The sequence below is a fragment of the Alosa alosa genome, chromosome 19 (assembly GCF_017589495.1).
Source record: "Alosa alosa isolate M-15738 ecotype Scorff River chromosome 19, AALO_Geno_1.1, whole genome shotgun sequence".
Classification (NCBI taxonomy): domain Eukaryota; kingdom Metazoa; phylum Chordata; class Actinopteri; order Clupeiformes; family Clupeidae; genus Alosa; species Alosa alosa.
The window spans coordinates 20,116,831-20,139,457 of record NC_063207.1 but is presented as its reverse complement, the minus strand read 5'-3'; the positions used below and the strand labels follow the sequence as shown (position 1 = coordinate 20,139,457).

Here is a 22,627-nt window from a genome sequence, read left to right as displayed (position 1 = left end):
CGTTTATTACAGTCAATGTGAAACCTGTGTGCCTAATCTGCAACGAGTGCCTTGCGGTGTGTAAAGAGTTTAATTTGAGAAGGCATTTCAAGACAATGCATGCTAACTTTGACACTACTTTCCCACCGGGGTCCGTTGCCCGGAGGCAGAAGATATCGGGGCTTACATCTTCGCATGATGTTTCGGGCCTGTACGGATCAGGAGAGGGCAACAGCAGCATCTTTGAGAGTGGCATGGATATTGGGCAAAAAGAAAAAGCCGTTTACAGATTCGGAGACAGTCAAGGAGTGTATGCTGGCATCCATTAAGGAGGTTGTAACAGATGATAAAACTCGAAAAAGCATTATCGACTTGATCAAGCAAATTCCAATCTCTGACTCGTCAAATATGAGGAGAGTCGAGTGCCTTGCATCGGACGTTTTCGAGACGCTTTTGGACAAACTGAGGAAGGCCGAGGTGATGTCTTTGGCCGTGGATGAGTCGACAGATAACAGTGATATTGCACAGTTTTGCGATTTTTTGATAGTGAATGTTTTCACGAGGATTTGCTTGGACTAATTCCCATGGAGGGGCGCACTACTGGTGAGATTTTATTCACCAAAATTGCTTAATTCTTTGAGGAAAACAACTTGGATTTGACGCACGTCAACATGTTGGTGACAGACGGTGCGCCCTCCATGGCGGGCAGGGATCAGGGTCTCGCCGCGTGGTTGGCAGCCATGGCTCCTCAGTTGAGATCGCTACATTGCCTCATCCACCAAAGCCTCCTGTGTGCCAAGCTCAGTGGTGAGTTAAAACAGACCATGGACTCAGTCATGGCAATTATAAACTTGCACCTCCATGGCAATTATAAACTTGCATCTCCAGTTTACAGCACCGCCTTTTCCGCAAGCTGTTGAAGGACATGTCTGCTGAACATAAAGATTTGCTCATTCACAATGACATTAGATGGCTTAGCAAAGGAAACGCATTGAAACAGGGGCGCAGGAGGCACGGGGGACGTGGGGGATATGTCCCATGCAGTGCTGAAGAGACAGCCGTCTTCCCCCTCACTTTTGATAAGGAAAAAAAGCCTTATAGGTACGCTAAATAAATAATAACATATAGGATTTGCGCTAACTGTAAAACTCCCCATTAACAGCATCACATCACTAACCACAGCCATCTACAGTACTGTAAGACTGCACAATCTCATATTCACTCTGTTGGATATCTGAAGCCAGTTTGTCTACTAACAATCATAAAATAATCCAGGCTACTTGCTTAGCATAAATCATTTATCATCATCTTTATTTGAGGCAGGCTGGTATTCGAGGCAGGCTTTAGACATGCATTTCGTTTGGAGCAGCATGCATACCTGTAGGCTATCAAAAGCATTTTCGGTTTGGTTTGGGATTTAATGTACTTTTGGACTGTTTGATTATATTGCTAAACGTTGGGACTGATGGGCACTGAAATCTGGAAGATATTTGATGGTTCACTGTTAAGTTTGATGCAGTTGAAAAAGTGTCTGGATTTCCACTGATGTTTATTGCGAGACAAGGCAGCCCTTCATTGAATAGGGGTTGTGCTGTAATGGAAACCTTTTTGCGTAGCCAAGTAGCCTAAATTGAGCTATTGTTTAATTATGCATGATTTAGTATTTTTTTTTTTTATATAAAATTCGTAGGCTGGAATGCCTTGAGTCGCAACAACTGTGTTTAAATGTAGTAGGCTTCAGCCTCTGGCAATTAGCTCGAAAGGGGCGGCAAGAGAATGAGCTTGAGAACGTGTGTTGGAGACCCATGGTAGGAAAACGACTTTTCTTTGCCAACCGTAGGCTATTAATACAACCAACATAATACAATACAATACAACATATAATAAAATATTAAGAAGAGGTTATTTCATTGACTTAAATCGAACAATGTCTTCTAGTGGACTGATGGCAATTGTTGGTATGGTAGGCAATTGTTACCCCGTCTTGTATATGGGAACCTGCCTTTATTTGTCCTGCTATAAATAGAATCAATCCCGGGCATAATTTGAGGATTTATGGTAGCCTAGTGCTCAACTCCTCCTGCTCAACATGACGTTAGCTGTTATGTTTATGATAACAAACCCAACTAGCCTACTTACCAACTCGTTTTTACTAGCCTAACTATAAAATATCAACGTTTTTGTTCTAAGACATTTATTTTAAACATAATTTCAAGACACAAATTGGATACTTCAGTTACCTTGGCGCATAAATCCCAGAGAGTAGGCTACCACACTGTTGGAACAAATAGTTGAATATAAAGGCAACTTTCTGTTGCAATTTTCTGTGTGTTCTGGACTGGTAACTTGTTAAGCCAACACTTGTTAAGTTCTAACGTTGCATAAATATTAACTGCAAACACACAGTGGAGAGTTGATTTGGTTTATACCAGACAATTTAAGTAGGCCTAACTAGGCTATTTGATCATGTAGTCTATGTTTCGATCATAGGCACGATGATTCATTCATGGCTTCATAAAATATCAACATCCCATGTTGCTTTTTTTCTACCATTAGCCCAAGTAGTGACCAGTATTCTACCATTGGCCCAAGTAGTGAAAACAATTGTTTGAAAACAATCAATGGTATTATCTTAATATTCTGGCAAGTTTAAAATATGATGGTCGAAAGTGGGCCAGAGGTGGCAATCCGATATCTGGAAATCTGATCTCACTATGGGTTTATTCACAATTTGGTCACCCTCACTTTCAAAATATCTCCTGCGCCCCTGCATTGAAACGCTGATTTATGTTCAAAGTAGACAAAAGTGAGAACAGCAGTAGTTCATGTGTGATTTTATGGGGGCAGTCTGTTTTATTTTTTAGAAGGAAAAAAGTATGAGTTGTATTCAGTTACCGATTAGCTGCATTTCTGTTTTAGAAAGGGGACAATTTGAATGTAACATTTGAATTTGAACGTAACAATGCCTTGGGCCCCTGTGTCTTAATGCATCATAATGTGCATATGTTGTTCTGCATAAAAAATAGAATATATATCGACTCCTATATGTGTTAATTTCTTTATTTGTTACCGTGGTTAGTCATATTCTCCGGCACCTTGTTTTGCTTCAGTTTGATGAACTGGCCCCAGTCCCAAATTAATTGAATAGCCCTGCCCTAGAGTGTGGGATCCAGGCTGGACCCATAACAAATAATAAAGCTTTATTTGTAATAAAGCTTTATTTGTATAGCACCTTTCATACACAGAATGCAGCTCAAAGTGCTTTACATTTGAAACATGTAACACAATAATAGTCAGTCAGTCATTATCAATCACTTTTCTTTGCTGTTTATGTTATACTCAGCAACATATCAAAATATAGAAAATGACGCCATAAGACTGGCAGCCTTAACCCTCTTACCCCCACAAGCACGCCATATGGCAACTGTGGCAAGGAAAAACTCCCATATTCCAGGAAGAAACCTTGAGCAGAACCTGACTTAATAGGGGAGCCCATCCGCTTGGCTGGCTGCTCCCAATAGTAGCAGATGTAGAATAATCTGAAAATGTAGTCTACAGGATAAGATGAGTTAACTAAAAGCTTTCCTGTACAGGTATGTTTTCAGATCTTTTTTTTTAAAATATTTACTGAACTCTTCGCCTGCTTGATGTACAGAGGCAGGGTGTTCCATAGTTTGGGGGCATAATGGATAAACGCAGCTTCTCCACTTTGTTTGTGGAGCACTTTGGGTACGATTAAAAGATTAGAATTGATGATCTAAGTTTCCTTTGTGGTTGATAAGATATTAAAAGCTCAGAGATATATGAAGGTGCTATGCCATTCAGAGCTTTGTAAGTAATTAACATAACCTTAAAATCAATTCTATAGGAAATAGGAGCCAGTGCAGTTCAGCCAACACAGGGGTGATGTGTTCTCTCTTCTTAGTCTTAGTTAAAAGTCTAGCCGCAGAGTTCTGTATGAGTGCCAATTTCTTTAGATGTTTTTGGGAAGACCAGTGAAAAGTGCATTGCAGTAGTCTAACCTGCTAGTGATAAAGGCGTGAATTAGCTTTTCTGCATCTTGTTGAGTTAAAAGGGGTGACTTTGGCAATGTTTCTCAAGTGGAAATAGGCTGTCTGAGTAACTTTACTGATATGGGGCTTAAAACTTAACTCTGCATCTAAGATGACACCGAGGCTTGTTACTTTTGGTTTGACCTGGTGTGCCAAGTTCCCCAGATTACTAAGAATAATATCTCGCTTTAGTTTTGGTCCAACCAGAAGTACCTCTGTTTTGTCATCATTTAGTTTCAAAAAAGTTTTTGCTCATCCACTGATTAATGGAGGTTAGGCATGCAGTGAGGGAGCAAAGGCCATCTGGGTTAGTTGGCTCCACAGAAAGATACAATTGGGTATCATCTGCGTAGCTGTGGAAGTTTACATTATGCTGACTTATGACGTTTCCCAATGGGAGCATATATAGAGAAAATAGCAGGGGACCAAGGCAGCTCCCCTGGGCCACACCAAAAGGCAAGTCATGTTTTTCAGATACATGATCTCCTAGACTGATATAAAAATCTCTGCCAGTAATGTAGGTTTGAAACCAGTTTAGAGCATTATCAGAGAGACCCACCCACTTTGCAAGGCGGTGAATTAGGATGCTATGATCAATGGTGTCAAATGCCGCACTCAAATCCAGAAGAATAAGGATTGAGACTTTGTTTGAGTCGGTAGCTAGTCTGAGATCATTGACTATCTTTACTAGAGCCGCTTCTGTGCTGTGATTTGATCTAAAACCTGATTGGAATTTTTCAAGGATACTGTTTTCGTTGAGGAAGGTATTTAACTGATTGCAAACAACTTTTTTCAAGTACTTTGCTCAAAAAAACGATAGATTTGATATAGGCCTGTAGTTGCTCAGATTGGTATGGTCAAGTTTTGACTTTTTAAGTAAAGGTTTCACAACAGCGGTTTTAAAAGCAGTTGGAAATATACCTGTTTCTAATGAGGTATTTATTACCTTGAGAAAAAAGGGAGCTAAGCCTTCATATACTTTTTTGAGGAATGTAGTAGGGATTGGATCTAAAACACATGTTGAAGAGCCAACAAAGGGTCTTCTAGGAAGGTGTTTTTTTATATGTTGCACAACGCAGTGCACTGTACTCGCCTTGGGGTATGTTGAAATAAGCAAAGTATAGCGGCATTCTTCACTTACAACCGTTTTTACCCCCTGGTGCAATTTGCATTTTAAAACCAATAATGATCACCTGTACAGCGAGCCCACACAAGGTTGGAGCGTTTAGTATGGATTAGCTCTTCCCAAATTGCCTTTCATAAGCACATCCCCATGTGTAATCAATCTATCCAGGGGTATCCATCAACTGGGCACACTCAATGGATCCATGACATCGCCTAAGGCCTGACTAATGCTTTGTTTTGCATGTAAAGATGACTCAATAGATTATTTGCATTGACGGTGTAAGAGAATGGTCTCTTCGGAAATTGACCTTTGATGACTGATGAGGGGTGCCTCTCCTCTTCTCTCCTCTCCTCCTCTCCTCTCCTCACTCTGTTGGATACAGAGGAAATGACTCTTCTACAGTGAACTGAGAATATCCGAGTTAAACAAGTAATTTATTTCACTGATTAGTGAATAATTCAAACAGAAAAGTTTATCACCTTATGTAAAGTGATCTTGACCGACAATTCCCTTTGCTTTTTTGCCATGCTCTTTATTTTGCCTTTCTAGTCAAATACCTTTTCATATACTACATGGATTCACTCGTACTGACATATGCCGCCATATTAAACTTGATTTAACAGGAAGGCCTCATTAAGTTCTAGATTTGCTCTTTGTCACCATTCTAAACACTACTCTGGGGAGTTGTCTGTGACAAATTGGAAAATAAAGGGAATCCAATCATAGCCCATAAATCTGCTGTAATCGCAACTAGGGCAACTGCTTGATCTGACAGAAAATTGAATTAGCCCCGCTGGCGAGCGGCTGTCAGCGTGGAGAACACGAGGGTTAAATGGTGTGTGCCAGGGGAACACTTCTCCTGACGGGGTGACGGGCCGGCAGAGTGTCGCACACACAGTAATCTGCTCAACCTCACAGCAGACACTGGCCCCAGCTTTTCAGGGAGGCTTCAACCCAACGCGGGTCCCTGTATGATGAATGTTCACCGCCATTTATGTGGGATTAAATTGAGGATTAATTTGATGGGAGTCCAGGCATTGGGAATTCATTTTGAGTCAGACTTGAGGTGCCCTACAAGAAAGGATCTTGGTTTGATTTCTCTGAGGACTCTAGAAGAAGTGTGCGTGTGTGTGTGTGTGTGTGTGTGTGTGTGTGTGCGTGCGTGCATGCACCAAGAAGTGTGTGTGTGTGTGTGTGTGTGTGTGTGTGTACATCCCTATGATTTCGGTAAGTGCGATGATGGTGAGATGAAGAGTGTGGGTTCTAGGTTTTGGGTCTTCTTTGCTACTGAAGTAGATGTAAGGAACTTTAGCACAGTGCACTGCTAACAGCTCTCTGGATGCAAATGAAGGGGCCAATCAAATTAAACCCAAACTAATAACACCAGGCATTGAGCAATATATACTGCTCAAAAAAATTAAGGGAACACTTACAGTTTTCCACAATTGTTAAAACACATTTTTTGAAACCTTCCACCCTTTTCTCCATTCTCAAACTACTTTCAAAGAATGTCTGACAGTTCTTGCAAAATAAAACACTCGCTTCAAAGTTTTTACTTGTGCTTAGAACCAAACAGTGTCAGAGTACCAATCCAGTTTATGATTAAAGTGTTCCCTTAATTTTTTTGAGCAGTATATATAAATGATCATTTGTATTTGCTTTTTTATTTAGAAATATAAACATGTAAAAGATGCAGTATATGATTCACTTTTTCAAAAGGTTATTATATTTTATCTAAGTACACCCCTCCCTTGCGTGCTGCTGAAGCATCGCGGCTGGAATTGTTCACTGCTCAGTCGGAGCCACTATGTTTGTTCCCCATCGACCGCGCCAGGGCTGTGTACACGTACCAGAGATTGTTTTGCATGGGATTACAATCCCAGAACTTTAAGTGTGAAAATGCCGCATCTATTTCCTCAGCGTGAGCATATGGTGGAGAGCAGTGCTATACTCCATTCCTGGAACAAAACAAAACAAAAACCTCATGAATGCTAAAGTGGTATGTCTGTACCTAACACGCATTGTGGTGTCACTGAAATTGGAGCGCTCACCTTCAAAACACACCTCTTACACAGAGAGCGAATTGGACAAGCCACGGACTGAAATAACCTTTCCACTTTTGAGCATCCTTGCATGGAGAACACATGCAGGACAGAATATTACGTGGCTTGTCATTCACAGTGCCTCATTGGGGGCAGCTGGGCTTGTTTGCTTTAAGCCGGATGTGAAGATTGGTTTGGTGGGTCTAAATGATTCGCCAGAGCATGCTGTTTGTGGCCTTCATTAACTTTTAATGACTTATGTGTCCTTGTGGAGGCTGGACAGACGAGGCATTGGCGAATACAACGGAGAGACATTGGCACCTATATCCTGCACATGTGTGTGTTAATGTCTACATTGGGCAGGGATGCACAAACACACAAAAAACAGCGGAGATGCATCCAGTGGCTGCGATCCTAATGCAGGCCCAGAGCCTCATCTGTGGACCACAGGCCACCAGCCGGACTCGTCAGCACAGAGAACAGAGTCCTGAGCTCACTGGAATAACCCCAATCAGTTGAAAACGGGGGCGTTTTGAGAGATGAAGAATTCAAAATGAACCTTTCCTGTCTCGGGACACACACTGACAGCTCTACTCATGCCTGAGCTATGTAAATGCGGCTCTCTGCATGGCTGAGAACACCTGTGTTATCTTGATGAATAACCAAAAGAAATCTACCTGCCAAACATGCCCGAGCCAGAGCCAGAGCCAGAGTCTGCCTCTCCAGGCACTTACAATTCCTATCATTTCCCAGCCCTGTTTTCTAGTGCTAGATTAGGCCACCCTAGAAGAGAAATAACATGGTATGTATAATGGCTGCCCCACCTCTGTCCTGTGTTTGATTAACCATCACAGGGAAATGTTATAAAAATACAAAACATCAACGATCATGTTGTTAGCAGTGTCAGCGCAACCAAACGCAACGCGGTGCACGCAGGCAATGTCAGTTGTCAAAATGACTGTGTTTGAAACCCCTTCTGACAGATGTGTGAGATGTCAGCTGCCCTATACGCTGCAGCACAGCCAGGTCTGCTGCAGTCACACAGTGCGCTCAATCAAGTGCCGTGACTGAGTGGCACCTCCTGGGCGGCCCTGCTGGCTTGTCATGGCCTGTCCTCAGAGGGTGAGAGATCCATGGGCTGGAATTTTCGCACCGTGCTGTGAAGGTAGTGAGGAATCCTCTAACCTGTGCCACATTCTCACCACTCTCTCTCTCTCTCTCTCTCTATCTCTCTCTATCTATCTATCTACCCCCCCTCGTTCCCCTGACCAGTGTTTTTGACCACCTTGGCCTCTTCTGTCTCCTGTCTGACTTATTTTCCTAAAAGAGCGAGTCTGTCTGTCCTGTGATGCAGCAAAATATGCAGCATTTCTAAAAGCTTGCTTCTCCTAAATAATTTTAGAGGTCACATTTCACAGTACATTTGCTGCATGACAATCTCGGCATTTGAAATGCAAATGACCCTCAGAACAGAGTGCTCTGCAATCTCACACTTGTTATCTATAACTGTCCGTTTAGTGGACCCTGAGATTGGTAGAAGCATCCCACTGATGTACAAAAGACAACATTGGTTTGGATTACGTGGGCTACTGTGTCTCAATGAAACATTTTGTACTAAATGCTTAAGTCCATCTATAAGCAAATATGAGAATATTTGTACATTTCTCTGCTTTTTTCATAAACGTATTGGACCAAGAGCATGCACGCATGCACACACACACACACACACACACACACAAACAAATATACTCCCCAACCCCCCAACTTGGAAAGGTTTATTGAATTAATGCAACTTAAAGTAACTGTTATTGAATTAACTAAACAGCCTTTAAATAGCTGTTCTCACTTTAAATATTGTGTGTATGCATTATTGATTTTTTTTACTATGCATTATATGTTTCTAAATTCTTTCTTAATAGTTATTTTATAAATTGGTGGGGAACTATTTCCAGTGCAAATTGGAGGTTTGTATTCAATGGGATCTCATGTATTCTAATCTGACAAATATTGTGTTTTACATTTTATATATTATATATTTGGTAGAACAAATTTACATACATCACTTGGTTTATCTTTTATTTTCAGGATGTCACCTGCACTTAAGTTAAATAATTAAATAAATTAAAATTGTATTCTCCTCAAAACAAGAGACAACTTCATGTGTAAAGGAGAGTTATTTGGAAACTAAGTATGCCTCACTACTGATGAGATGCCTTTTCTGAAAAATAATATCAAACAAAACCCTTGTGTATTTTTCAATTCTCAGTTATAAACTGGCCTATGCACGTGCGTTGACTTGTATATTTAGCAGGCATGTGCAGCATTTCAGATATGAAATTAAAGTTAGCCTAGACAGTCTCGTGGAAATTATTTGAAATAAATACTTGATTTGATGAGTCTGTTAACAAGTTGTCACATTTATGTTTTCGTCACTGGTCCCTGGTTTATCTTCTCGTGCGAGTGCTTCTATCTCACTTTTTTTTAAATTATTATTTTTTATAAGTTTTTATTTTTATTATAAGTTCTGTCTATAGGCCCACCGCGCGTTGAGAAAGGTGCCCTTTAAGAGCTCCCCGAATGGCTTTGGGTTTTGACTTTGTTGTCCTTTAATATACTGTGGGATGGCAGTTTCCCTTGCTAAGATATGGGATTAGGAGTATTTGGCGTGAAAGAGGAGTTAAGTCGGGATAGTGTGGACGGTCCCACCCCTGCAATAGGCTAAAGCAGAATTACAGCTTGTAAGATCGGTACCCCGCGATCACCCAGGAGACAGTTCTACTTGGGTGTTCCAGACCCTGGCAGACCCACCGAAAACTGTTGGTGACTTGGCCTATCAAACAAAAGACATAGGACAGCCTGTCACATATCCTTGCCATTTCAAATGGACAGCCCTTGGTATATTTGTGCATTCTGTATTAGCTGCTGGCCCAAAAATAGGCTACACAATGGTATGGCCCATAATGGGATTTTCTGTAACGCACGCCATAGGCCTGGCCATGATAAACGAGAAATGAACTAAGAACACTTTGCTACAATAATGACTTATTAACAGTCTTACACTCATGCAACCTTATACTGTTCGAATGATAAAATAGTGCTAGGCCTATGGCCATTGCAGCATTCTTCAAGCCATTGCAGCATCCATTTCCACTTCATGATATTATTTCAGGAGACACAACTTCCTTTTTTAACACACCTTCCATGGCATGTTTTTGCTATGCCGAACCGACATTAGGAAAACTCTTTAGATAATTTGGAAATGCGCCATTACGCAAAGTGGGTTCATGGAAAGAAATGTCATTAATTCAGTTTATCAACAGAATAAAAAAAAACTCCATCGCTGTTGTTGCTATAACAACACATGCCGGGGTTCCCCGCGCTTATTTCTTTCCCAGTGTTGGTATTTGAGTCATTGAAAGTAACCCTTCTCCATCCTTTTCACGAGGTGTCCTAGTTGCCTAATAAACATATTTATTTGCATGATATTGTCTGTACGGAAAACATTTGCGCAAAACTACTTATGGAAAATTCCCCCAAGATTCTCTTCAAAACATTCGTGGAGTTAGAGCACGACTGAAAACAAGAAAACGTCCATTTATAAAAGAAAAACAATATTTTTATTATAATAATTACTTATAATAAATATTACTTATAATAATACCACATTATTATTATTATTATTATTATTATTATTTAAATAGGCCTAACTATTGGTGATAAATTTCAAGGCTCAAATGTACTTAAGCATAGCTAGAGTTCATTGATTAGAAACAATACTGATTCGTGCAGGTTTCATTTCTGACAAGATCTTCAATGGGGGGCATCGATGCACTGAATAGACAACCCCACCTTGACTAATCCCGCATTCAGAATAGCATGGACAAAACATTTCGGCATGCAACAAAGGGAAGCAACATCGTTTCATAGACAAATTAACTCCAAAAGTGATGTCGTTTCAGCAAAAGACGTCGCTTGTTAACGCAAAGGTTCCCGTAGGCTATACAGCACAAGGAATTATCCTACTAACGTTGAAATAAGTGTGCCTTCTCTGCTCCATCGGGAACATCAATCAGCTGGAGTAGCTCTCTGACACGCCGCTGAATGAAGCTGGGGCAACGAGACACCCTCGCCACAACCCCTGCAAATCGCCCTGTCTTTGAACCAGATATAACTTTCATGAAATTCAATGGGGCCTCGTGGACCTTATGCGTGAACTCATCTGTTACTTCCTCAAAGCAATACCTGAAGCCAGTTCAACACTCACCGCGCCCTGCACTCCAAACTTTAAATTGAAACAAACTTTGTTTCTTTAAAATGCACCATGAAATGCTCCTACCTGATAAGTGCAGCATATTGGAAAGCAACCGGAGACCGACTAAAGAGCCTCGCCTGCAGCCGTCTGCATAGAGCTTGGAGGCATCGCAGCATTTATTTGAGCTCAAACTCTGTCACTGTTGACTTTAGCACAAAGCAAAGATTTCACTGCCCCGCTAGTTTAAAAAAATGATTATTTTACAGAGATATCGATCAGTGTGCTATAAAAATTCAGCCTAGCATTATGTCTAAAATGAAGGCAGCAAAATTTAATATCTGTGTAAATTTGCTGAGATGTGACGTCCTCCTATTCAAAGTTTACACTCCCACAATTTGGCCCTCCATGTACACATCCTATAAGTATTAATACAACCATTTCATTGTTTACAAGCTTTTGTTTACCCTCAGATCACAAGTATAAAATAGGCACAGGAAACGCGACTAAAGCATTCGTTTATGCTGAGGCGGAGGTTTTCACAGTAATGTAAAAACATGGGGCATTCTGAACATAGCATTATAGTGATGGCTAGAACCTGATCAAAGTCTCGACTCACTTGTCACCATTGGGACAGGTCTCATGACGGCTGCCAGAGAGTTCCGTGATTTTATTCAGGGTGCCTTATCAGACAGGATCACTTTTAAGAGTGGCACTAGTTTCTAAATACCCTGAAGACAATGAGTTAGTGCTGGGGAGCCGTGTAGATAGTGCACCACATTGGAGCGCCTTTGTAGTCAAATGGAACCCCTTCCAAGCCACCATTCTACTCCGCCACAGGAGCCTTTTATGTGATAATGAAACAAATTTCTTTTCCAGATCACCACTTGTGTCTTCTTCAAGGGCAGAAAGACGACAGAGGGTATGGGGGCTGTTTTGATAGTTCTTCTATCCGAACTGTAGCCTACTGTTAATATGATAACTGATTAAAAAATAAAATCCAATGGAATTGGGATTTCATTATTTATCCCCTAATTATAATATATAATATTATATAATTCCATGCCAATACTAATACTACTAATAAGACTACTACTACTAATAGGCCTATACTACTACTACTACTACTAATAATAATAATAATAATAATAATAATAATAATAATAATAATAATAAACAGTCGTCGTCATCATCATAAATGTTTGGCCTTGTTAAGCTAATGTCCGACCATTTTGTCCTGCCTATAAGCAACCATATTGCATAATCATCGTTGACAGAGACGTGCATTAGACCTACTGTAACAGAACTAGGCTTTGTGTGGTGTGTTTTTTATTTCCTGTGTTCACCGATGTTTTGGTATGCTTTTTATTTCCTGTGTTCATGTATTAACATTGCTGTTTCATGCATGGGTTGAAGTGTATGGACTGGTACCCACATATGTTTGGCTGTCTCGTCACATATTTTTATTGACATCTTTAAAAATACAGTTGTGTTGTGTATATCTGATTGTCAATGTGTGCGTCTATTTACGCTGGTAACTGATTGTAGAACTGAGGCTACTTGTTTGGAGTGTATCTAGGCTATGGGATTTTCTTTATATTTTCTTTGTAGCTGTCTCTGAAGGCTACTCTTCGAAATATGTTGCTTAATTGAAATTGAAAAGTGTGTAATTTGCTGGTTAAACAACATTCAATCCAATTGTAATATTATCATACATGCCTTGATGCGTTTTGAAAAATTATGTTATTTTTCTTCAATGACCCGATAAAAAATCAAGAGACAGGTTACTTGTTTTAGTGAAGTCATTATTCAAAAACAATGGACAGTGACAGCCAGATTTACGCAAAAAATAACGAATACAACCATTCTCAGAAAAAATCCAAATAACACTTTAATATACTTTCTGTTCTTGCGGTCAACTACAAGTATACACATTTACAAGCCATAAATAAAGATTTACACAAAGAATTGAAGAGGTTCGCCCTCCCGCAAGTCCTGAGAGAACCCCATTATCTTCAGATGTGTTAAAGTCAGGTTGTTTGATCCGCATTGAGAGTCGAAGTCCGATGCTTTTCTTTCAAAACACTTGAAAATAATTACTAATCAGACTTCACAACTAAATCAGTGGGAAACGTCGAAAATATTTGAGATACATATGGGTAAACTTCAAATTTTACAAATGTACAAATGTGGAAAAGATCCGTCAGGGATCACCCTTCTTTTATTTTAAGAAGAGTTCATTATGGGCCTAGAGTACACACCTTGATAATATGATGTATCTGGGGCTAAGGTTGAAGAGTCTAAACCAGCTTTGCCAGCCATCGAGCCCATGGATAGGGCTCCGGCCATGGGGGAGCCATAGCCAGAGTAGTGCATCACCTGCTCGTAAGTCTTAAGGTCCATTTTGTGATGCTGCTGTTCTGATGACATTAAGTTATTAATGGAGAAAGGGTGGTTGAAAGAGTAGTGATGCTCCGGCTTCAGGTGCGCCTCGTGCGCCAGCACCGAGTGGTGTTGCGCGAGTAGGTGCTGCGCCTGCGAGGTCGGCGAGGCTGCGTGCTCTGGACTCAAGCCCTGACTTGACTTCATGTCTGAGAGCGACCTTTTATGTTCATTGGAGGATAAATTGGAGTGGGGAGATTCGTTTCCATTGCAGCTCTCCGAACTGCTAGATCCACCCTCCGAAGTCTTTTTCCCGGACTCTTTGCCGAGTTTTTTTAGATCGACCTTAAACCGCTTTTGTCTCCTCAGGTAGCAACCGTTCTCGAACATGTTTCCAGAGTCTGGATGCAGTGTCCAAAATGAACCTTTGCCGGGTTTATCCGGGGATCTGGGAACTTTCACGAAACAGTCGTTAAAGGAAAGCGAATGGCGTATGGAATTCTGCCAGCGCTGCTGGTTCTGACGGTAAAATGGGAAAAGGTCCATTATCCACTGGTAGATCTCACTTAGCGTTAGCATCTTGCTAGTCGACTGCTGAATGGCCATTGTAATGAGGGAAATGTACGAGTACGGTGGCTTGGCGTGCGTGTAGCTCCTTCTGTACGTCTTCGGGTCCCTTGATCTGTTGATGTTAGATTGTCCATACATTGGGCTCATGGCGTTCATGTTGGTGTACGAGGTTAAGGCATTCATGGACGGTGGTTGCCCGGCCATGGGACTCATACTGGGACTCAGGGCTGCACTCATGCCAGCCATGCTTGCGCCCATGCCCCCCATCGCTGCAGGGCCCGGTGACATGCCCGTCATCGAGGGGCTCATTCCTGTGTTGACATAGGACATGTTCATTGAGTTGGCTGTCATGTTGGCCGTCGTACTCATTCCGGACATACTCATATAAGTGTTCATTGAATTCATTCCCAGTCCCGTGTTCATGTTGCCAACCGATGTGTAACACTGAAAACAGAGATCATGGAACTGGCATTAGTATTGCAATTGCATAAATTGCATGAAAAACTGTATATTGCATATTATATACAACCAGCATAAAAACATAGTAAACTGTAGGCCTAAGTAAAAGATGCATCATATTTGTTTGCTACTTGTAGATCTTAAATCATGGTTGTAGTCTACAGGCACTTGCAAATATAATATATATGATGTCGCTTTAAAAACAAAAACTCAGAAAATATGTTTATAATGTTTTAAGCTGCCACATAGTCTTATGGTAAAGCAAAATAATAATAAAAAAAAAACAAATCGCTGTATATTGACTGTTTACAAAACACTGACTAAATGTTCTTTGTCTGAGGAATTAAAAAATAAACTGTGTAGTACAGTTTTGCCTATGACACTACAAGATCAATAGTAGCATTTAACTAATGTTTAAATAAGTGAATTGTGAATGGAAAAGAAGGGCTATCCTCTCTTGTCAAACACAACTTTGTAAGGACAGTTCTGCGCGTCGAGATGGGGGAGGATTTGGAGGCGCCTCAAGTCAATATTTGATCGCAAAGTTAATATTATCTCAGGGCTAATATTGAGTTGTATAAAACGGGATCGGCTTTTGACGCAAAAATATACATTATAGGTACGAACCTCGGGTTCGGCGTAGTAAGTGCTCCAGTCTGAGTGTTCGTGTCCTTCCATTTTGACTGCTCCAAGCATCATGGAAGTTTCGCCCACTTCTCAAACCGTTTCTTCGACGAAGAAAAGGCAATGCGTCCTCCACGAAAAGGTTGTTATTTCGAACCACAACTTGGGTCGTCGGCGTGCTCCCTTGTCAAGGACTGACGCATGTGTGTCTTTGAGCCAGCCGTGCTGTGTCCACGGGCGTGGAGAGACGTCTGATGATGACTGGAGTTCAAATGACGTTGGCTGCTGGCTGTAAACTCTATGATATAGCTCTGTGTGCTGGGCGAGCCTCCAATCCCTACTTCTTCGCTTGGCCCCTATTTGAATAATCTGCTCACACCTAAGCGCGAGACTCCTCGATTTGGCCCCCCTATTGTACACCTGCAGTTCGCCGAAAAGAACAGCCCATTTGAAAAGAATCATTATAAGCTCATCTTATTGTATTTCAAAAGAAGAAAGGGAATCTTTGAAAATTGATTGTTTGGGAGTATGCATTATGTGCACCACCTCATTTGAATGCAGCAGCACGTTTTAAACACTATTTTTTCTTTTCATTTATAGAGTTTGCAGCCAAAAAGAAAATATTAAAAGTATAACAGACATGTAATTTAAACGAATCATTTCACCTGTTTGATAATAATTTGCAGGTTGCAATGCATGGCTATTTTGCGCGCAAGTGGAGGCTGTTTGAAATACAGGTTACACGCAGTGTAAGGTTCTGTTTTCATCATGTCGTTCGAAATTGCATTAGGCCTATAAGTTATTAACTTTGGATAATTGTCGCTTGCAAAAACAGCATTCTTAGAATCGGATAGGCCTATTCGTAAATACCCAACATGCTCAGTCCTCCCTATGACCTGCATGCAACAACACTTTTTCACGGTTTTATTTCAGTTTGGACGTCATTTACCAGAATGGTTTATCTGCAAATACCCCGGCTCAAGGGTCACGGCTGTATTGATTTGTAGAGTCGGGCTCTTGCTGTCTGACGGCCTAGGCTACATTCAAAATAAACGTTTATATAATATTTTTGATCATGGGACTTAGGACCATATTTTCGTTTGATTATGAGAATGTGAGTTTATTTCTTTTAAAAACTGAACACGCAAGCAATTTAATTTAATGTTTTCCCTTGAAGTGCAGCATCACTGGGTTGAGGCGCTAGGCTGCTTAGCCTACAAAGGCTACTTATAAAGTAGTCTAAGTTTTGCGTATTATTGCGGTTGCATTTAAGTCCAATTATGGAATTTTAGGACAACTAACCAAAAGACCCATGCTTATATTATTATAACATTTGAATTTAGCCAATCAATTTTAGCGTTTGATCTGTTAAAGACGCCCTCTGTTGGTTACAGAGCAGTGTCGCACTGACTTGAGAGCATTTCATTCATTTCCACCCTATCTCTACTATCAAGTGAAATTATTTGCTAGGAAAATAGCATTTGTGAAGTTAATGTTCAATTATTTTCTCTATAGTCCATTAGTTCATTGGCATATTTAAAAAAAAAAAAAAATATCCCGGTATAGTTGAAAGGCTGCCACTCTGAAGACACACATTTAACACCCTACCTGCGAGTAGGTGAGCGCACACAAGTAGGTGTTAGACACGTGCCGGTGGCTGTGCATCTGTTTGGCCACGTATTTGCGCAGCAGAGACATGTAAATGTCAGAATAATCTCAGGGTCTGTTTGGAGCCGTGTAAAGCCTAATATGTACACTGTGTGCGGCACATTTCCGTCGTGGGTCCACAGAGAGTGCTGCGGGTCAGTGTAACAGCTACAAACGCACATTAAATGTAATGTGATTTTGAGGTTTCATATCGCATATGCATCAAGCTAATTCCATAACAAACACGCGGGAGTCCTTCAAATGCTGTTAAGACAGGTCTATATTTATTCTTCTCACAAGGAAATGCTGACTTCTTGTCATATAGAACATTATACGATTTGCGGCACATACAGAGCCGTGCCCTGCGTTGGCTAGGGACCTTCTGCCTGACAGTGGTCACTGACATAAAATGTGTCCCATGCTGTCTCATTTTGAAAAGTAGGCCTACATTTTCCTCTCCTTGCTTCTGCAAGGTGCCTAGGAGGCATTGCAGGAACAATAACTCTTGGAAAGAGTGAAGGAGTGAACAATGAAGGAGAAGGTGGCATTCAATGAGCAGTACCATGGAAAGGGAGTGTGTCAATATAAATGAAATTATTTATTGCCATTCATTGTGAAACAGTCTTAAGTTTTACCATACTTACCTTATGGTCATGTCATAGTTTATTAATGCAACTTCTAAAATGACTATGGTGTTATGTCTCTAAATGGCCTGCTGGATCTAATGTCCCTTGAAAATATTTTGCCTCTAGTTAATCATTAAAGACACTTGAGTTGATTATAAATGTGCAGGGTACTGAAGGTCACAATTTAGGATTGGATATAAAAACCTGAAATTAACCCTTTGCTTTAGTAAATGTATATGGAATAGATGCAGAGGATATATTGTTCTTGTGTGGAACATATTTTGATACGCCAGCCAGAACATTTCACATGATAACCTCTCTTTGTGGGCAGTTTTATTTTAACAAGCATAAACAAACAATACCAAGTAGATCCAAATACAAATTGGATGTTTATTATCTTGTAGACATACTTCCAGCTCCATTATATGCCACACAAAGTTGACTTACCAAAGTTGACTTATGTGTAACACATATAAAAAATATTTACAGTGCTCAAGCCTGGTTGTGCACTTGCAGCCTTTAGTGTGAGTTAAAAACTAAAGAGCCAGAGAGAACGCAAGGCCTGTGTGCTCTCCTCTTGATCATGTCAGGAGGACGCTTTCTAAAGTACTTAGGGAGGCTGGCAGGAACCTGTTACTTTAAGTTTCGATTTAAGCCCCAGTCTCCCCTCATTATCAGTGCACACCAAGTTTACTTCGTTTAACATTTTTTAGCCTTCTGTTGTTACTTCTCCTTCTTGTATACTCGGCCAAACGAATGGGAGGCCAAAAGGTTGAACTTGTGATTCGTCAAAATAAAATCAATTACTCCAGTCCCCCTTTCTCTCCCGCTCCAAAAAAAAAATAAAAGTGACGAAAAATGTTTGCGGCGAGCCGCCTGTGGTGACAGTAAACATTCCAGAAGCGGGGACGGAGTTTGGTCTGGCCATTATCCTCCACAGCTGTGACAACGCCCGCTGGCTGCAGGTTTGTGGACCAGGCCACTGTCTGTTTACCTGGAAATGAATCTGAAAAAAGAGACGTGTCAGAAAAGGCATACAAACCCAGAACAGATAAAAGAGAGAAAGAGAGAGAGAGAGAGAGAGAGGCCTAAATAGAGCCTATTGAGTTGGGATGGGGAGGTGGCTCTGCTGATATTGCCCCTGAGCCCCTGTGGGCCTAGGGGCAAACACTGGCGTAAACGGGCTAAGGATTTCCTCAAATACGCACCTTTGCGATGGTGGGAAGACTGATCCAGGAATGCCCCTGTGATGGGCGCTGTGTGTTCTGTTTCCAGGGGAGCGATGAATTCCTTTGGTGATACGCGTCCCTTGTCATGCAAAGAGCAACTGCAAGACACAAGCCCGCAGAGGCCAAATGAGACTGGAATCCACATCAGGGGGAGAGGCCTGTGGACCATGCCGCTCCCAGACATTTTTTTTCTTTTTCATAAGAGTTTGAATAGCTCCAAATAGATTTAAATGACAAGCAATGTCTAGACACAGGACAAGAAAGAGTACTCCTTTTCTGGTCATTTCAAAGTTTGTGTGCGGAGGTGTTCTCTTAAACCACTTTTGCTCTAATACATAGATTATTATGCACGACCACCCTTTTCAAATGATTGCTGACCATAAAAAAAGAAAGATGTTATTTTAATCCATCAGGTTTAATGCAAACCTGAAGCAAAAGATTTAATATCATCTAATCGACCATTGTTATTCATTACTGAGTGCACTGCAAAGTCAATACACATTTTAATCAAAGAGCAAAAGCAATTAAACGTGAGGTGCAAGGAGAACCATGTTAATTAAGCAGGGGATTCTCCCGGGAAGAACAGTTTATAAACACTACTGCAAACAGCCCAGAGGCAGACCTGGGAGTAGCAGTCGTTTGCACCCAACTGCCACCATCTCTAAATCACAGCCAGCCAATCAAAGACTAATGTATAGGCCTATTTGGAAGGCACATGGATTAGGATCATCATGGTGTTTACCGTGACATAAGTATTAAGATGGATGTTAGTTTTATTATGGGTGTTAAGGCAGGCCAAGCCAAATGCACCTGATAGGCATCATCATTAAATGCTGTTTGGTATAGGCAAAAAGTCTTGGTGTGAGACATACTTATTGAGGCACAGCAGATTAGGTCGTAATTTTCATCAGTGGCCTGACTTTGCTTTCTCTTATCATGTTCATGAGTCAAACAGAAAAGAGAAAATATAAAGGGTCCAGCTTTGACAAGCCCAATTTTCCATTAGTCTCATATCTCAAGAAGCCTTATCTCTATTCAACACTTGTGGAAATAGTCTGAGACAGTCCAGGACAGGAGCATGGTTTGGTTGCCACTGTGACTGCCATCCTGACCATAGAGAATTTGTTCAAGTCTTTTGTAGATATACTTTGGTTGAAACTTTGTTAACTAATCCAGCAAACTATTAAAAATTCACGACTGTAACAAAAAACCCGGCCAAAATCCTGGCGCGCCAGAGAGATCTACGTCATTTTGACGTCACCTTGTCGCGCTACCGGTCGGGTACGTCGAGTATGTAACACGTTTAACACACCTCTTCAGTGTGTCCCTGATTCTGCTGTCTGGAATCCTCAATTGGAGCATAATGTCTTGCTGAGCATGAAGAACTGGAGTACTTTCTAAGCCAATCAATGAGCCAATACTCATTTTCTTGTCAGTGTGGTTGGATGTCATATTTCACATTTAAGTTATATTCCTACATGACATGAATTGGCAACTTTTCATGAGAAACCATTTATCCTTGCAAGTGTGCCATCATCTCACTGATCTAGCTGTTGGATCCAGGAATGTGAGACTTGACAGTATTACAGGAGCTGCTGTTTGGAAGCCATTTCCTCCCTGGCTGGTCGTGACAGGCCCTATCCATATGCTGATGGTTAATTTGTAGTGTTTACTGACAGCCAGCACAGGGGACCTAGCAGGTATCACAGAAAGCTTTGTGTCTCTCCAGACATCGGTTCCCAAACATCTCCCCTGCTACTGCAATGACAGAGCGAGTGACCGACCTGTGTTTGGTTACCCATGAAACCCTTCTCCGCCCCAACAGACCCTGTCCCGGGGAGCAAGCCCATAAACCCTCGCCTCCTTTTATTTTATTTTTTAACAGGTCCCCGTGGCTAGCTGACCAGCCTGCTACAAGGAGGCTTCTGTGACATGGCCACTCAACAGATTAGCACCTCATCAGCCTCCTGTGGCTACGGACAAATATGGCCTTCCCTCACATAAAACACAATGAGGCCTCTGCCAAAAAAAACAGCCCCTCAGTGGGGAGCCCAAGCTTGCCCATCAGACCTCCCAACCCCCCCCCTAACTCCCATCCCCACCCCCCCCTCCCAACCCCCCCAAACCCCCATCCCCACCCCTCCTGAGGCTTCCTGGCCTTTCCTGACTCTGCCCCACAGCTGCAGCACTGCAGTCCAGGGCCCCAATTGGCGACTCGTGTGTATTTCAGGTGAGCAAATATTGCCACTTGCCTGAGAGTTCAATGGTCGTGCCTTTCATGGGTTGCGTATTGCGGCTGCTTGCAGGAAGTGCGTGTGAGGCCATGGGAATGCCGGCAGGCACAGCTGGAGTCGTCCAATCAAGCTCAAATTGTCCCTCCCCGCAATTCAGGAGGCCTTCTTTTTGTGGATTCCCTTCTCTGTGGTTCCATTCTCTGAAGCATCAGCACCCTTCAAACCAAAAGAATTTGTGGGGTTAGCTGTGGGATTATCAATGGGAATTTGAAATGATGTGGATTGGGTCAGGATTCTGAAAGATGCCTATTAGTGTCTAGTATTAGATGCCTATTATAACTGTTACATGTTATTTTCTATATTTCTGATATGTTGCTGATTGGATCATAAATGGCCACAGCAATGAAGAAAAGTGAAAATTATTTATAATGACTGACTGACTATTATTGTGTTACATGCTCCAAATGTAAAGCACTTTGAGCTGCATTCTGTGTATGAAAGGTGCTATACAAATAAAGCCTATTAGTGTAACATTTAGCTGGAAGATACTATGGGGGAAAAGTGAGAGCTGGAAGAGTGGTTATTGATGTATTCTGATTAAGGCTATTCTGGAAATGTTCTGAATTATTTCATGTTCTCCCTCGCAGATTAGTTTGCACTATAAATACTACTAGCCTGGGGTGCATTTCTAGAAAAGGTTGTTGGCTAACATCTGTTGCAATCCTGGCAGTTAGAACCATCTTTAATGGATTTGGTGTTTCTAGAAAGGGTAGTTCCAATGATCAATCTAAAATATGGTTGGAAAGTTTGGTGGTTGGAATGACAGCTTGAAAGGAGTCATAGAAGCATCATTCATCATGGATATTTGCAGTTGTCATTTTAATTGCATTAGTTTGGCCAGATTAACCCTCTATATGCCTACCTAAACATTCTCCAACTGAGCATTTCACTTATAACATTTAACCCTCAGCATGACATTATTAACACTGGACTATGATTTGAACATGCTATTTCCAATGCTTGTGCGTTGCTACCACCAGACCGCTTACTTAATCTAAATTGAGATTGAGAATGGGTCAGGGGACCTTTCATTCACTTCTGGTTTCCATGAGTCGTACCATTGGTGAAATTAAACTAAAATCGGTACTTTGAACTCTTATCAAAGCTTTTCGGAAGTACAGCAAACACATCTTTCTTGTAAACTTTTTAATGTTTTAGGTTTTAAATGCAGATATTTACTCAATTCCAATTAAAATACATGTCTATATAGTTTAACACTGACGCCATCTGCGCAGCCATGTGTTGAACAGCACAGCTATCCTGTCCTCCACTGTCAGTCCCACATAAAGCCCACCCCATGCAGGATAATGCCCCATGCCAGTTATGATTGGTTCCTTGGTTTTTGGTG

General features: G+C 41.3%; 1 protein-coding gene across 1 annotated transcript; it reads right to left on the bottom strand.

The window, feature by feature from the left end:
- Positions 1–13,313: 13,313 nt before the first annotated feature.
- On the bottom strand, positions 13,314–16,367 carry foxa2 (forkhead box A2). Its single transcript, XM_048228810.1, has 2 exons — positions 15,487–16,367; positions 13,314–14,844 (listed from the first exon to the last, which is right to left on the bottom strand). Exons 1-2 carry the CDS (start codon positions 15,556–15,558, stop codon positions 13,675–13,677), a joined length of 1,242 nt encoding a protein of 413 aa, XP_048084767.1. The 5' UTR covers positions 15,559–16,367; the 3' UTR covers positions 13,314–13,674.
- Positions 16,368–22,627: the final 6,260 nt, after the last annotated feature.